Here is a 14,531-nt window from a genome sequence, read left to right as displayed (position 1 = left end):
CTGTACACTGTTGTACACGGCACAATAGAAGCGAACTGGTAACCCCTGGAAATTCCGCTCGCGGTGCGGAAACTACGAAACTTACGGAGAAACAATTTCCACCGCGTCCCGACGAGTCAGCTCGTCGTCGAGCCTCGCGCTGATAGATGCCCATCCACGTAGGAATCTCGAGGCAAACCTCGAAATCGCCGACCTAAGCCACCCTGCGGGTGTAGTGTACAACTTCGATAACTCATTTCATAGGCTGTTCTATACTACCTGCGTCGTGTTAAAGCTCGTATCACACAGCAGCGCCAGCGTCACCCTCAACCTGATACCAGCACAGAGTAACACGGCACTACAATGAGGACACGACAATGAAACCGGGATCGTTCAAAGCAATCGATCATCCATAATCCACTTAGGGAACATGCCCTAACTTTACCTGATAACCATAACGATCCATAGATCAGACGATATACGATCTAATATTGCTACTGTCAATTTCACCATTACGGACATCGACTTTCGTTTCAAGATTTATGTATACAGACTATTTACGTTCTACCTGGAACTCAATATTCTGCTGGGTACTTCTACAATGGTACAGTCATCAGAAACAGTATTTTTGAATTAAATATCTCATCATTCGTTGAGTCTTATATTTTAATGAAAATTTATTATTTTTATTTAACTTTCAGTTATCGCACGTCGATTCAGAAGTAACGAGCTATCACGTGACTTGCCGATTCGTGTACCACCCTGTACCGAAGAACGAGGGTGATTTCGGAAACATGCGAGGAACCAAGGGGAATCAGTAGGTGCGAACCCCGTGGAACAGATCAATAGATTAGAAACATTGACGTTGAGAAACCATGCGCGTGATTCTCAAAATGATTCTCGTATATTTGGAGACATGGAAAATGTATGATCGATGTGTAAAAAGCAAAGTATATTATCAATATATAACATTTTGCAGTCTTACCATTTTTTATGTATCTCTGCTATACACGAAATATATTCTTCGCGTTTGTTATACATATTTTTCGTATATATGAAACGTACGGGAAAAAAAGAAAAATTATTATATTGACAAAAATATGTTTTGCCTATACGTTAGATTTATAACTTTTCGGTGGGGGAAGATATATCTCTCTAAAAAAAGACAGAGAGGGAGAGAGAGAGAGACAGAGAAAGACAAATAAGAAAAGAGATTTTCGCCACGCGCAAGGACAAAGGACATCTTCTTTCTTCTCCCACTTTCTTCGCCCCTATTCTCTTCTTTTTTTCCGCCTTCTTCCTCTTTCTCCGAATTGCAATGAGAATCCACGAGAGCGTGGATCCGTCCCACTATGCCATCAGTCTACGAAGTTTCTTTGACTCCGTAAACGCTGCTGCATTACTGCTGATAAGATTTTCACGTGAAGTAACGTTCCGCAAAGAGACAAGAGACAGTGTGTGTTCCTTGCATTAAGCGTTGTAACTTGATTACCTTCAACATGCAGAGAAACTAAATTTCCATTTAACATTTCGAATACTGCATTCGTCGTCTGTTTCTCAACTTGACTGTACACTTTAAATAATTTCCTTTCCTACCAAGATTATTAAATGGGAATTTTTAATGGCATAACGTACTGCAGATCGAATTATCGGGGATGAAATTCATTTATTGGAAATCTTATTTCACGATCTTTATAATCATTCACGATTATTAGAAATTTCTCGTGCTGGATTGTCGGTCGAACAATAAGAAACCAGACGAGGACCAAATGTTCTCATAAATATCACCATTGAATTCCGTGATTTTTCATTTGCAACGGGAGTTGCCGAGGACGATCGATCGACGGCAGGCTTTTCACAAAAATTTCTTACCCGCCCTTTACCCCTCGACGCAGCATCTCCTGATACTGTAGATTATCACGTCCCTCGAGAATGGGATTTGTTACTTTCGCAAAGTTCGCAATATTGTAAAATTTCCTGAAAATCTGACACCTTCGTGGCATTCGCGAAAACATTCAAGGATGTCGAACGCTCATGCAGTGAGGTTTAGATTGAAGAAAAAAAAAAAAACATTTTTTTTTGTATCTCCAAAAAATAGCGATTTCCTAAAATCCAAAAGCAATAGCTTCGTCTTCAACGGACTTTAAGTTCATCCAAGTTTAATTCGTAGAATGGCTTCTCGCAGGATTATCCTCTCAGTCTAAGTAACGTTAATCCCATCCTATCGATCATGCGAAAGGGCTCGCTTATTCTGGATAGCTACTGAACATCCGGCGTGCTCCGATTACGCAATAAATCATATCGTGGATTTCTAGAGCACGTCGCGAATTACATGGTTCAAGTGACGATCGCATAAATTTCTCAATGCTTATAACCGCGTCGATACTTTTAATCAAGGTGACAGCAAAGTCCTTAAAATTTCCAATAGTGTACGCTTTTGTACAAAAACAAAGTAAAAAGTCCGTTCACAGTCAATTTCCAAGGAAATGACATAACGAGAATACGAAAAATTTGTTTCAAACCGAAGTACCCTTCTAACTATATGTGCACAATGACTTCGTTCCTACATTAGGGGGGCACCAGTGAATTTTTGCAGTTAACTCGCCATTCTTCTCTACCACCTTCTACGAATAAATCCTACTTTTGCTTCTATAGAATTTTTCAGATATGAATTTTGCTAGAATTTTTCTCGTAATTTTACCTGCACAATTTTTCCACGACGAATCCCAATGCGGCACGTTGAATTGCAGCTAGCCGATTAAAAGCCGAAATACGATAAAATTGGATACTATTGTTCTGCGGCGTGATCGCGTACTACGCGATTTCCAATAGCCGTTGGAGCTTCTTTGTTACTCTTTTTTTTTTTTTTTGGTTCATTCAAGCAGACCAACCACTACTCAAGGAACTTGATGAAGTGCATTGCAAACCGTGAAAAAAAATAAAGCAATTACATTTCGGCCGGTATTATAAATTCGTATTGGGTGGCGCCACCTAGCGGCTGTCTCGTGTAACACAAAATTCCGTTGAAAACCGCCACCGCCAATGTATCAACTAATTAAATAACCTTACAAAGTAATATACTAATAGAATAATATTTTTCCTCTACGAGTAAGTACGTTTCATCTGAATTACCAGTGGATATTATTCAACCGAATAAAATGCCTGCCATGTACTTCCTATCAGGAACATATACGACAGGATTCAGTTTGCTTTATTGGCACCACTATGCATTCTCTACCACTTGCGTTACTTGAAACCTAATCAAGCTTCATTCCAATTTCAAACTCCTTCGAGCCTCGACCAATAGCAGCTAGCTCCGTTCTCGCATAATATTATACACAGTCGAGTTTAACCTAATTCTACTGGCAACTGTGGCCCGTCGGAATACCGAGACTTACGACTATCGAAACCAAATCCAACTAACCGATTTCAAATTTTCATATACTCTTGCCAAGTACATAATATTTGTGCGTCTAAAGTTTCTAAAAGATTATCCGTCCCGCTTTTGATATACATGCAGTAAATATACTGTAAATTGCAAGATGCAGATATACTTGCCATGTTAATTTGCCGTCAGGTATTTCGACGTTTGAACGATAACAATTGAAAAAATTTTTTATAAAACAATAATTTCACATTAATATTAACTACCGCAAATGAAGACAGTTCGAATTAATGTTTTAACTTTTTACAACAATATTAAAACAAAGCAGGGTATGAAAGTTAAGAAGTGTATGCACTTTTGCCTCTCAGCTAGGCTCAACGATGATACGTAGCAAATATTTTTGAGAATTGCATTATACTGTTTATTCGTAAAAAGATTAAAAAAAAAAAGTACTAGCGGAAAGGTGTCTGAGACTGCATACATTTTCCCCTGTTATTCACTGTGCCGTTTATATAAGAACTACAGTGGTACTTCCTCAAGTAAACGTACGCATGGACGTACCTTATAGGTATGTAAAATTAGTCCGCACCTATGTCAGACCAAAATATATACGTACAACATAGCTGTAAGTATATAGAACTTTGGAGATACCAAAGCACGTTCAGATACATACCATTGGAAATATATATCTTAGAGACGTTTCACAATGGTCGCAGACTATCTGTACACAGGCAAAATAGGAGAAATGCAAGGGCGATTCTTCATTTCCATGAAAATGTGTATTTTGTACGTCGAGCACGTATCGGACGTGATTTTCGCGATAGGGGACACATAAAAAAAATATCAGCGACGAGGGTGACAAAATTCTAATCTAACCTTAACCGATGTTACATTACGTCGGTTACGTATATTTCTACAGCCCCGTACCACGTATGTCCTATATAACTTAATGCTCGGTTCACGTAACGCGAGCGCGCACTACACCCAAGTGTATTAACGGGTAACGCTGTGTAATGGGAATATTGGCAGAACACATTCAACCTATCGGAATCGACCCATTAATCCTAACAGGTTAACGACTAATCCCGATAATCCACACATAATGCACAACCGCTGGGAACCCAGTCAATGATAATTATTCAAGCCTAAATTGTGACGTATACTCGTTGTAGCTGACTGTGGCAGCTGACAAACTTTCCAGAATGACATACGAATTTCCTGGACAAACAGAAAAAAAGAAAGTCAACGTGCCCAGGTTTTTTTTTTCTCATTTCCTGGCAATTCCCAGTGTGTCTGGCTTTTAGCTTCTACGCGCGAGATACGACGGGCTGGAGTACAGGCAAGGTACGTATATACCGACTTCAAGAGAAATACCATACGCTGCAACGTAAATGGCTTCGGGGCGAATGCGGTGAAATAAGGCACAGAGCTATATCCTTTTGTTGTACGACGTGTATTATGCGTCCCTGTTTATACCGAGGCTCATTTTCTCGGGCTTAGAGAAACGAGCACGATGTAAAGTAGGGAAACAGTACTAAGAGCGAAGAGTCTATAAGACCGATGAGAATAGGAGAAGGAGCCCTTCATTTGGATTTAAGGGAAAGTGAAGTTAACCATTGTCTTCGACTTAGTTTCGTCTTCAAACAAATATACCGGGTGAGTTGAGGGAGACAAGAGAGATAGTAGATATAGACTGCACAAGTGGTAGGAGGAGAAGATCACCTTGTATAAGTACTAAAAGAAAACCCTTTTCAATTATCACGAGTAAATATTTTCTTGGGTTAAGAAATCAAGCCTTTTGGATCCAGGAAAGATAAAGAGGGTACACGTTGGTATTTCCCCCGTGAGTCCTCTAGTGAGGCTCAAGTGAATCTCACCCTTTGGAAAGTTCGGGACTGCGAGTAATGTACGTGGTGGGGAAAGGGGGGGAGGGGGAGAGGGGAAGGGGGAAGTGTAGTACCGCAAGACCTTATTAACAGCTCGTCCTGCCCTTTTCAAGGTAGCGACTCGACCAATTCCTTCCTGCTGACCAACGTTTACTGGCTGACTAGCTTGGCTGGTTCGCCTACCATAGGATCGGAATAACTTTGTGCCTTGCGTGCAATGAAAGCCCCCTAGTGTCAGGTTTACAAGGATCCATATATTACAGTTCGCTTAAACGTCAGTCAATCTAGCATCGTGAACCAGGCGGCTGGAAGCTTAACTGATGGCCCTGAATTCAATAGACGGGTCTGATAACGAGGTATGCCAAAAAGGTGAAAGCCTCGGGGGGTGGTATCCCCGGCGTGTAACATTGATTCTCACGTAGGCTTAGCTGCTGAGCATTAAATGCGCTATTATACATTTACATGGGTGCCAAGGGACTCACCTTTTCTTCGATCTTTCCTGTTGCCATCACAACGAGATCCTCGGCCGACTTGACCACCGTCGAAGCCGCTTGCTCTTTTCTCGACATGTGGCCCCGGAACGACGCCTGGATCTTCGTCGCTGCGTCGCAGAGTTCTGCAGCACAGACAAACACAATGCGTCTCTTTAAGAAGCGAAAAGGCAAGAGAATGTCTTTTTGGCATCGCGCGACTCCCGGAAACGCCAGCCGAGACGTCCTTCGTGAAATTCCCTTGGCTCGTTCGACTGAGTTTCCACCGGTGCGATAGTGATCTGCATAAATTTTAAGTTCGCGGCGCTTCGTTCCGCCAATGACGGCATCCGGGAGAGAATGATAGCGATTACGTTGTGCACGTGGAGAGAACTGAAGGAAGGGTAAGGGGCTGGTTTAAAAATATATATATTTCCGACGATAAAAGATACACGGCAAGATCGATATTTAATTATGGACTATTGAGTATTAAATATTCGCTGGGGTTGATTCGCATTTTTTGTTCCCCTCTTCCTTTCTTCACTTTTTCTCTCCCCTTACGCGCGTCACTCTACGTTTTCCTCCCTCACAGCCGCGCGAGAACCCGACGCCCAACGATTCATTTCATTTCCGCGACGTCTGCCGTCTAACGGCGTTTTCGGGTAAAATATATTTGTCAAATGTATCCGTCGATATTATTGGGCTTCTCGCATTTGCACTTCATCGAATCTCGGAAAACTGTAGGACGTATGAACGCGGACTACCGTACATACATTGCGTTTGGGCTGGTCGCGTCTGAAATTTTCTGATTTCAGAACACGGCGACTCTCGTCGCGGCCATTTTTCCAGCAGAGAGAAGTTGCGCGAAGAGAAATTGATCCGAACAGTTTGTTCCAACAGTGACGAGGGTTTTACACATTGTCTCCCTACTTTATGGGGGAAAAAAGGGGAAAAAAAAGATTAAGGAGAAACGAGGATCCGTCAAGTTGTCAAAGGGTACTTTTTTTGTTTGTCATGATAAAATCAAAAACCCTTCGACGGTCGTCGTGAAAAGACTCGACTGAAAGTTTTCGTCGAGTTCGAAGATAAAATTTTGAGTTGATGTAAAAAGTTTAATTTTCAAGCGGAACGAACGGTTCGTGCGGTAATGTTTAGTCCTATTTTCAAAAACTTTTCTTTTCTTCTACCAGTGCTGTATTGGTTATCGTAAATGAAGCGACGTCCCACGTGCCAATCCATTGGGAAATTAAGATCGAAAATAACAAACCACGTTATATATATGTACATACGTGTGTAGGCTTTCGGGAAAACAGCATCACGCGAATGGCAAATAAATATAAACTGCAATCTGCAGGACTGTCCGAAGCAAGATTATAAATTGACAGCTGTCATAGGGTCGCTTTCGTTTAGCGTAATTTCAAAATATTTTACTGCTAAATGCTAACCGCTCTCCGATATGCATTTGGCAAATTGCCAATTTCACGGAACGTTCGGAAATGAGAGAATTCTTAAATATTTTCGACTTTTCCATATTTGACGCGAGTTCAAGAGAAACAGAGTTATGGATATCTTAATGTGAAAGAAAGAGAGAAAGAGAGAGACACTGGTGACACGAATCGCGAGTAACAACGTAACTTCGCGCACAACAGCAAATACCAACACCATAAAAATAATGTCAAAAATTCATCCCAATTTGTCCATAGAAGACAAATACGCGAAAACCATTATCCAAAATGATACCAGTAGATTACACTAACTGTGCGTGTGCGCACGCGTTAGAATAATTCTACCCATATAATCCATTTTCCCTGAAAGTTTCGTATACTAGCAAATGAGAAGTTTCCATAACGCGGGTATGACACATCAAAAACATATTCTACATATATGAGCCATTTATTTGGAAAGTGACCCAAGTCCATTTATAGTTAAATTGAGATACAATGTTGTCGATGACAGCTAACTTCAAGTTGTACACGTTACTGCAGTCAATAAAAAACAATCGATGAATGGACTCAGGCCACTTTCGAAATAAACAGCTCATATACATACAGTTGTAACATAGAGTTGTAACATAGTTTTCGAAAATGTAATAGCAGCTCGTTGAAAGAATATATGGCTCGTAAGACGGGTAAGACTGTCCGTTATTTAAATCATCAAGAAAATTCAGGTTCCGTTATAAGAGAAGAAAAGACCAGTAAAATCGTATAGTCACCGCGATTCGAATATATTGTATCTACATTAAAAGTCCGTAGAAAGCAGTACAAACTAAGGAAGTCGTAAAGTTTTCGACGCAAGTACAGCAAGCGTAACGTACAACGGTTTCGCGAAGGGACGAAAAGACACGAGCAGTTTGACAAAATATTTGGAGCATCTACAATTTTATTGTATACGTATATCTGTATGCAATGGTCCGTAGAGTAACAATATTCTGGCATGTCTATTTGAACGGGACAAATGAACTCTCTTTTTCCCGATTAGCCGTCCTGACATACCGAGAGCATAATAAATACGTGAACTCACCCTTGTCGTCGGAACGGAATTCCTCCTGGAGTTGCTCCTTCGTTGGTTCCTGGTCTGCTGTAGCCTCCGTCTGCTTTGTCGACACTTCCGTTTCTTTCATACTCTTCCTGGTGTGGTGGCCCCGAAACGCTGCTTGTATTCTGGTCGCTGCCTCGTCTTTGCCCTTCTCGATATCCTTTTCAGGCTCTAGTTGCTTCTGTCCACTTTCCTTCGTGCTTCCCTTAGATTCCGCGGCGCCACTGTCGTTTGACTTTGGATTATCTATAGCATAGACAAAAGGGTTTCTTTTCATTAAACTGTTTCTCTGACTGATAATGACATTTTTCGAAATATCTAAGGACATTGCATGTTTCTTTAGTCAAAGTGAAATTCCGACCAAAGGAACAAGCCGGTCGAGAATTTGTATACAAAGAAGGATGAAACATTGTTGTGCAATATATATGCAATATATATATATATGCAATATATATATATATATATATAGTCAGCTAGATATGTTACATACTTCGTATAACTACAAAGGCCGTAAGTTTAATACGAGGGTGCGATATATCGCGTGTAAAAAAAGTATAAAGGCTTATAAAGACAAATGAGATGTGTTTCGGTAATCGCACAAAAAATTAGGTCCTTGTTTTTAATACGAAAATATAAAAAAAAAATCAATTTGCTCTCTTAATAAGAGTGCTCCATCTGGCCTGATGCTTTTTATATTACCCAGTTACAGGGGGACTATTAACAATCGGGTTAATGGTCTGCAAGCTTGTCAGATTCCTATCAATCAATCAAGGTTTCGATGTAGCCGGGAAATTGGTGCAAATCGTCAAACTTTATTGACTGAGGAATTAAAGGAATAGAATAAAGGCAAAAGAAGGGTATCAAAGGGATGAACAATGACTTACTCTAAATTCGAACGCAAAATCACGTTTACATTATGTGGCGAATCCAACCGGTATTAATAATGCGAATTAGGAGGCTCGGTCGAGATGAAAAAAAAGTTCCAATTCCGCCCTTTCGGACTAGGGACTAGGTTACGTAATTCACGAAGCAGCACTTCTTCCACTACGAAGGGTAACATCCCCCGAGGAATAAAACCTGGCCAATTTCTCAAGAGAATTTCGGTGGTTAGTCTTGGCCGTTCCGAAACTCCTACAAAAATCTACCCTCAAAGATCTAATTACTAGCCCAGGCTTATAGCAGTACAGTTACATATATACGGGAAAAAAAGTAAGAATGATACCCACGTATACTCGTGCCTCTACAGGGTACGTGTTGGTAACACTGAAAAATGAAAAGATGCTTAGAGGGAATGAGAGAGCTTACACGAGGAAAGATCGATTTAAATGCTGGCTAAAGATAATCTTCTCAAAAGACTGACCGCGGCAAGTATAAAATACAACTGGCTCTAGAAACTCGGCTTAAGCACAAGAGAAGATTCGAGGCCGCGATTAAACTTCGTTAGCAAGGAATCGCGAGGATTTCAAGATTTCTGTTTGCCGATTAGAACCCAGCGCGCAAAGGACTTTCTGCTTTCAGGAATCGTCGAGGCAGTACGAGCTACAGAATTTCGCCGGGAGCGGCGTTGCCGTCGGATTCGTCGAAACTTATTTTTTTATCCCTGCTCTCTTTCAAGGATCGCTCGAGTTTGAACAAATATTTGAAAAAGCTCTGGAGCACGGCTCTCGCGTCAGCAGAGAACGAGGATAGACGAGTGGCGAAAGGAAGTTGACCCAGACTCGAAAAAAGAAAAAGAAGCACCTTAAGGAATTGAGTATAGTCGGTGCATATAGATTTTTAACGCTGAACTTCAAGGCTTCGTACTGTTAAGTTTGTTTTGTGTTGCAATCGACCTTCGTGAAATCGATCGTTCGCGTGAGGATCGATGCGGCTGCAGGACGTTCTCACAATTTCTACGTAGCGATAAGCGACTTGTTACCATGTACCTGGCTAGTCTAATGTCACCACTATCACTTTATCAAAATAATTGTTATCGGCGATAACAGGATAAAATTAATTTATCGATACGAGTACTGTAATCGATGTCGATAAGGGTTGTAATTAATTCAAGCTATTTTAATTTCTGAATTGGTTCCTCTCGTCACTCGATCGCCACTTACAAAAACGTACACAACCAATCGCATCATGGAAAAGCGGACGATCGATGATCCGTGCACGTTTACAATAGCTTCGAGAATAAAAGCCTATGTATCGGAAACGTCATCGATAAAAATGTATTATACGTCACCATACATACTTACATATGTACAATTTATCAAAGGCCAAACGTGATATATATTCCCCGCGATATTATTTGTTCTAAATTAATTATTAAAAATATGTTCCTAGACGAGGCTTCACTTGTCCCAAGAACCCATCCCAGAGGCACGTTTCATCTGGTGACTGGACCCATTACGTAATACCAAATACACAGTTCAATATGTCCAACGTGAGTAAATTAAATTACGTGAAAATTGCATGAATAAACTCCATCGCCCGAATACATTGCTCGCCCAGTAAATATGTATTTTAGTAAAGAAAATATATATTCGAAATTATAATTTACTCGTATCCTTCTATACCGATATATCCTGCAGGAACTCTAAATTTAGGATAAACCGAATACACTGATATTCGACTGATAATATAGGATGATAAAATAGCGTAGAAAAGAAGACACCTAATCGCTCCCAGGCCTAGAATTTATTAAGAGAAAAAAGCTAACGTCACGTGCACGTTAACGATCAGATCGACAAGAAATTATTGCCTACGTGATGGTCCTCTCTCTTCGTTTTTTATACCTGCAGACTGAGCACTGAGACGTCCTATTCCGGCCCCTTCGTAATTCATAGCCCGCTTGTTAACCTTTCTACGTGAGGTTACGAATGTGCAAGGGGATTGGCCAGTGTCGGTCATTACGACACTTTTAAATTGACCCGATCGAATTGTACCATCTTTCTGTCAGAGGAATATTTTCCACGATTTTTCCCTGATCGCACGTGTAACTTATACAACTTGTATGCTGACGTCAAGAAATAAACGTCATTAGGCTATCACGTTAAAGTACGTCTCAAAGATATTCTACGTGTTGTGAATATATTTGAATATCGATCCAGCAAGAAATAACGAAATTGTCTAGGCTCACGGTGTATAATCGAAATCTTTGAAAATCTAATGGCTAAACTGTACGCGCGTTTTGACCCGAATCAATCAAAATACTTAGTGGCATTTGATTATTCGATGGGAACCATTTTCACGTAGTTACATAACCTATACGAGTTTCGCGTATATTAGGTGAAACTAAATTCGACGACTGAAAACGCCGAATCGATTTTCAAATAACTGAGTTCCGCAACCGGAAACGCAAGGGAACGAAGAAATTCGTTGAATATTCGCCCAAAGAATCTTTCAGGCAATAAATATAGCGACTCGTAGCCCTCTCGTGGCGAAATCCTCAACTTGGCATTACCAACCACTACGATTCTCAGTCCCTCGAAAATCTTCAATAGGACCTTAAGGTCGGTGTGTCGTACAAGTACTTCCAAAGTATTTAAAAAAGATGACTTCCGGCGTCCATTAAATAATTTAAAGGCGATCGACCGTCGCGTCTTATAAAGCCTTGGTAATATACGTCAGAATTGAATATTAACGAGCCGAGATTACGCATGTCGTTAATCTTCCAACAAAAGAGCCACGCCAACGCTCTAACGTACGTTATCACACAATATCCCGCGTATCATATACATATACATTATAGCGCTTGTACGATAACGCCTAACTCAATGTACCATAACCTCAAATAATTCTGTAACGTCAATCATTTTTTATCATCCCCTTACTCCGTCGAGCAAATTAATGACAAATTTTTTTACACCTGTTCTCTCCTTATACTTCAGACCTTAAAGGGTTGAATAACATTAATCCGCGCTCGTGTTGGCGAATACACAAAGTGCCGCTCAACTTTTGTAAACGGAGAACCCTTAGTACTTTTTTCAATTAATATTGATATTGGTATAAGCAATGTGACTAATTACAGACGAAACTGGAAGTCCGAGAGGAATCGATCGTTAAACTCCCTCAGGGAGTTTAATGACATCGGTACCAACACAAGAATGGTTCATTCAAATACGTATAACAGCAGGAGATTTTCTTCAATCTCAACCCCCATCCGTAACGTAACCCAATGACCCTCCGATTCGTTTATATTAAAGACGAAGTTAATTTAGAGCAATTTATTAGATTAGAGATTATCTTGGTCAGCTTTCTTATCGATAAGACCGCAATCCAATTTAGGAGTAAACGCATTTGACGTCGATCCAATTAGTAAGCAAGTAAAGTATTTGATAGCGACGAGGAGGAAGGAAAATGAGAATTGAAAGAAAAAGAAAAATAATAAAAATTGTAAACAGTGAAACGGGCACGTTAGGCTCTTAAGATTTTTTTTTCACGACGCTACGATTTTTTTTCCTACTTAACCAGTGAAGGATTTAAAAAACGTCACGTCCTTTTTGTTCGCGATTATTTTCCAACCCTCGAAAGATTCTTTGCTTTTTTTTTTTTTTGAATTGTACGACCTACGTACTTATCTCGAATGGTAAGCAAACTGCTTTCTTTTTCTTAATTAACGTAATGGCCGTTCCTACTAGGACAGTTTAGTTTTATGGTTCTAGGAAACTCTAATATACTACCCTTAACTTCGATTTCACGACTCGCTACCTACTTGGGCATTATTATTATACGAGTATTAAGAACTGACCAATCTTGTCATTATAAGTTTATTACGGCACTCGGTTTCCTTTTCAAGGAATTTCGTACCATTTTATATAAATTTATTTTGCTCTAGTTCTTTTTTTTTTTTTTTTTTGAGTAAATTACAAGAAACGACCATGGCAAATTGAACGAAATAAAAGAAATGACAGATGTCATTTCCACGTGGGATTAATAAACACTTCACTTAATTATTCAAATGTCCACAATTTTTTAATCTAGCGACAGAAATGCAAAAATCGTAGGTACTTAGGACGTTTGTATTAATTTTATTGTGATTATGGTAAACTTAAACAATATATAATATAGCAACTTCCTAACGGCGCAAACTTCCATACTGGTTTTGCATTTTCTTGGCTTTCCATAAATCAACAAACAAAACTCTCTTATTGTGCACCGTTTGTTCTCCAACTAGTATGAAGGTACAAAACTCAGTTACCATGTACTTTGCCTGTCATAGTATTTCCTCCCTTTATTCCTTTTTTTTATTTTCACGTTATTCGAGTACGCACTGCTACCTTTCGTGAGAACGAATATTTCGTGATACACTCCATCCACGATTTTCGACCCCCTTTTATTAGCCAGTCCCCGGACATTTATGATTTTGAAAATTTAAAAAAAAATTCTTTTTCCCTTCTCCTTATCGATCGTTACTTAATAGAATACTTAATAGAATTACCTATTAGAATCACAATACAGATAAGTCAATTTTACGTTGTCAGACAAAATTCTCCTCCAGGGAAGCGTCTAAATTCCATTCGACTGTCTACGTGGGATCAAAATGGCTGCGTGCGAAAAAGGAAAGTTATTGTTAGATAAGAAGGGTTCGTGTATGATAAATATTTGAAGTCAGGAGTAGAAAAATGTATGGCTGTCCTCAACCCATTTTTCTTAAACAACCTGAACACATGTTATGTTTCGCCATAAAATTGGCAGCAATGCTAATACATCCTTACTATATATCCTGTATACTATATGTATCGATTTTTTGTATCATTATATTAAATACAAAGAACTTGCATCGTAAGAATTTCAAAATTTGTCACCTAGAACAAAAATTTAGTTAAAACACTCGCGAGCACAATAAAAATCGGTGAACCGATTGAAGTGTTCCCAAAACCATCTCAGCCAAGATCAAGAGTCTGTTCGCATTTTTTCCCAGCAATTTCCTTAATCCAACCAGACGACCATCCTCATCGATCAAATCGATCTCACCTCTCTCCACCCATCAATCAACTCACGAAAAATACCAATATTCCATTTCAGCTCACAACAATTTTTCTAAATAAAATCTCCCGCACTATTAATCACAAACGCAATTTACACTGACGTCAGACAACAAAAATAATACCTCCCCACAAATATTATTCCCAATCACTTAGTAATGCGCATACAAATTGGATTACTCCGATATCACAAAACTCATTCGACAATCGAAAGTCGTTCGTAACACCAATTAACACGCTTATCGAAATCTACAAAAAGAGTAAAAAAATATTTTGACAATAAAAAATTTCACGCCCCCCCCCC

The 14,531-nt window shown here is 39.6% G+C and overlaps 1 protein-coding gene across 3 annotated transcripts in view; it reads right to left on the bottom strand.

Annotated features, from left to right (window-relative positions):
- The window catches only part of LOC107274651 (obscurin), a 35,189-nt gene that overhangs the window by 11,970 nt on the left and 8,688 nt on the right, over positions 1-14,531 (bottom strand). For all 3 annotated transcript variants that reach the window (XM_025091927.1, XM_015753943.2, XM_025091928.1), the window contains 2 exons: positions 8,241-8,501; positions 5,733-5,866 (listed from right to left, as the gene is read on the bottom strand). In XM_025091927.1, coding sequence (XP_024947695.1) covers positions 5,733-5,866; positions 8,241-8,501 — 395 coding nt within the window. The remainder of the gene's footprint in view (positions 1-5,732; positions 5,867-8,240; positions 8,502-14,531) is intronic.

This window comes from Cephus cinctus, unplaced genomic scaffold, assembly GCF_000341935.2.
Source record: "Cephus cinctus unplaced genomic scaffold, Ccin1 Ccin1_scaffold0101, whole genome shotgun sequence".
NCBI classification, from domain to species: domain Eukaryota; kingdom Metazoa; phylum Arthropoda; class Insecta; order Hymenoptera; family Cephidae; genus Cephus; species Cephus cinctus.
The sequence above is the reverse complement of the archived record's forward strand: the minus strand, read 5'-3'. Positions and strand labels throughout refer to the sequence as shown.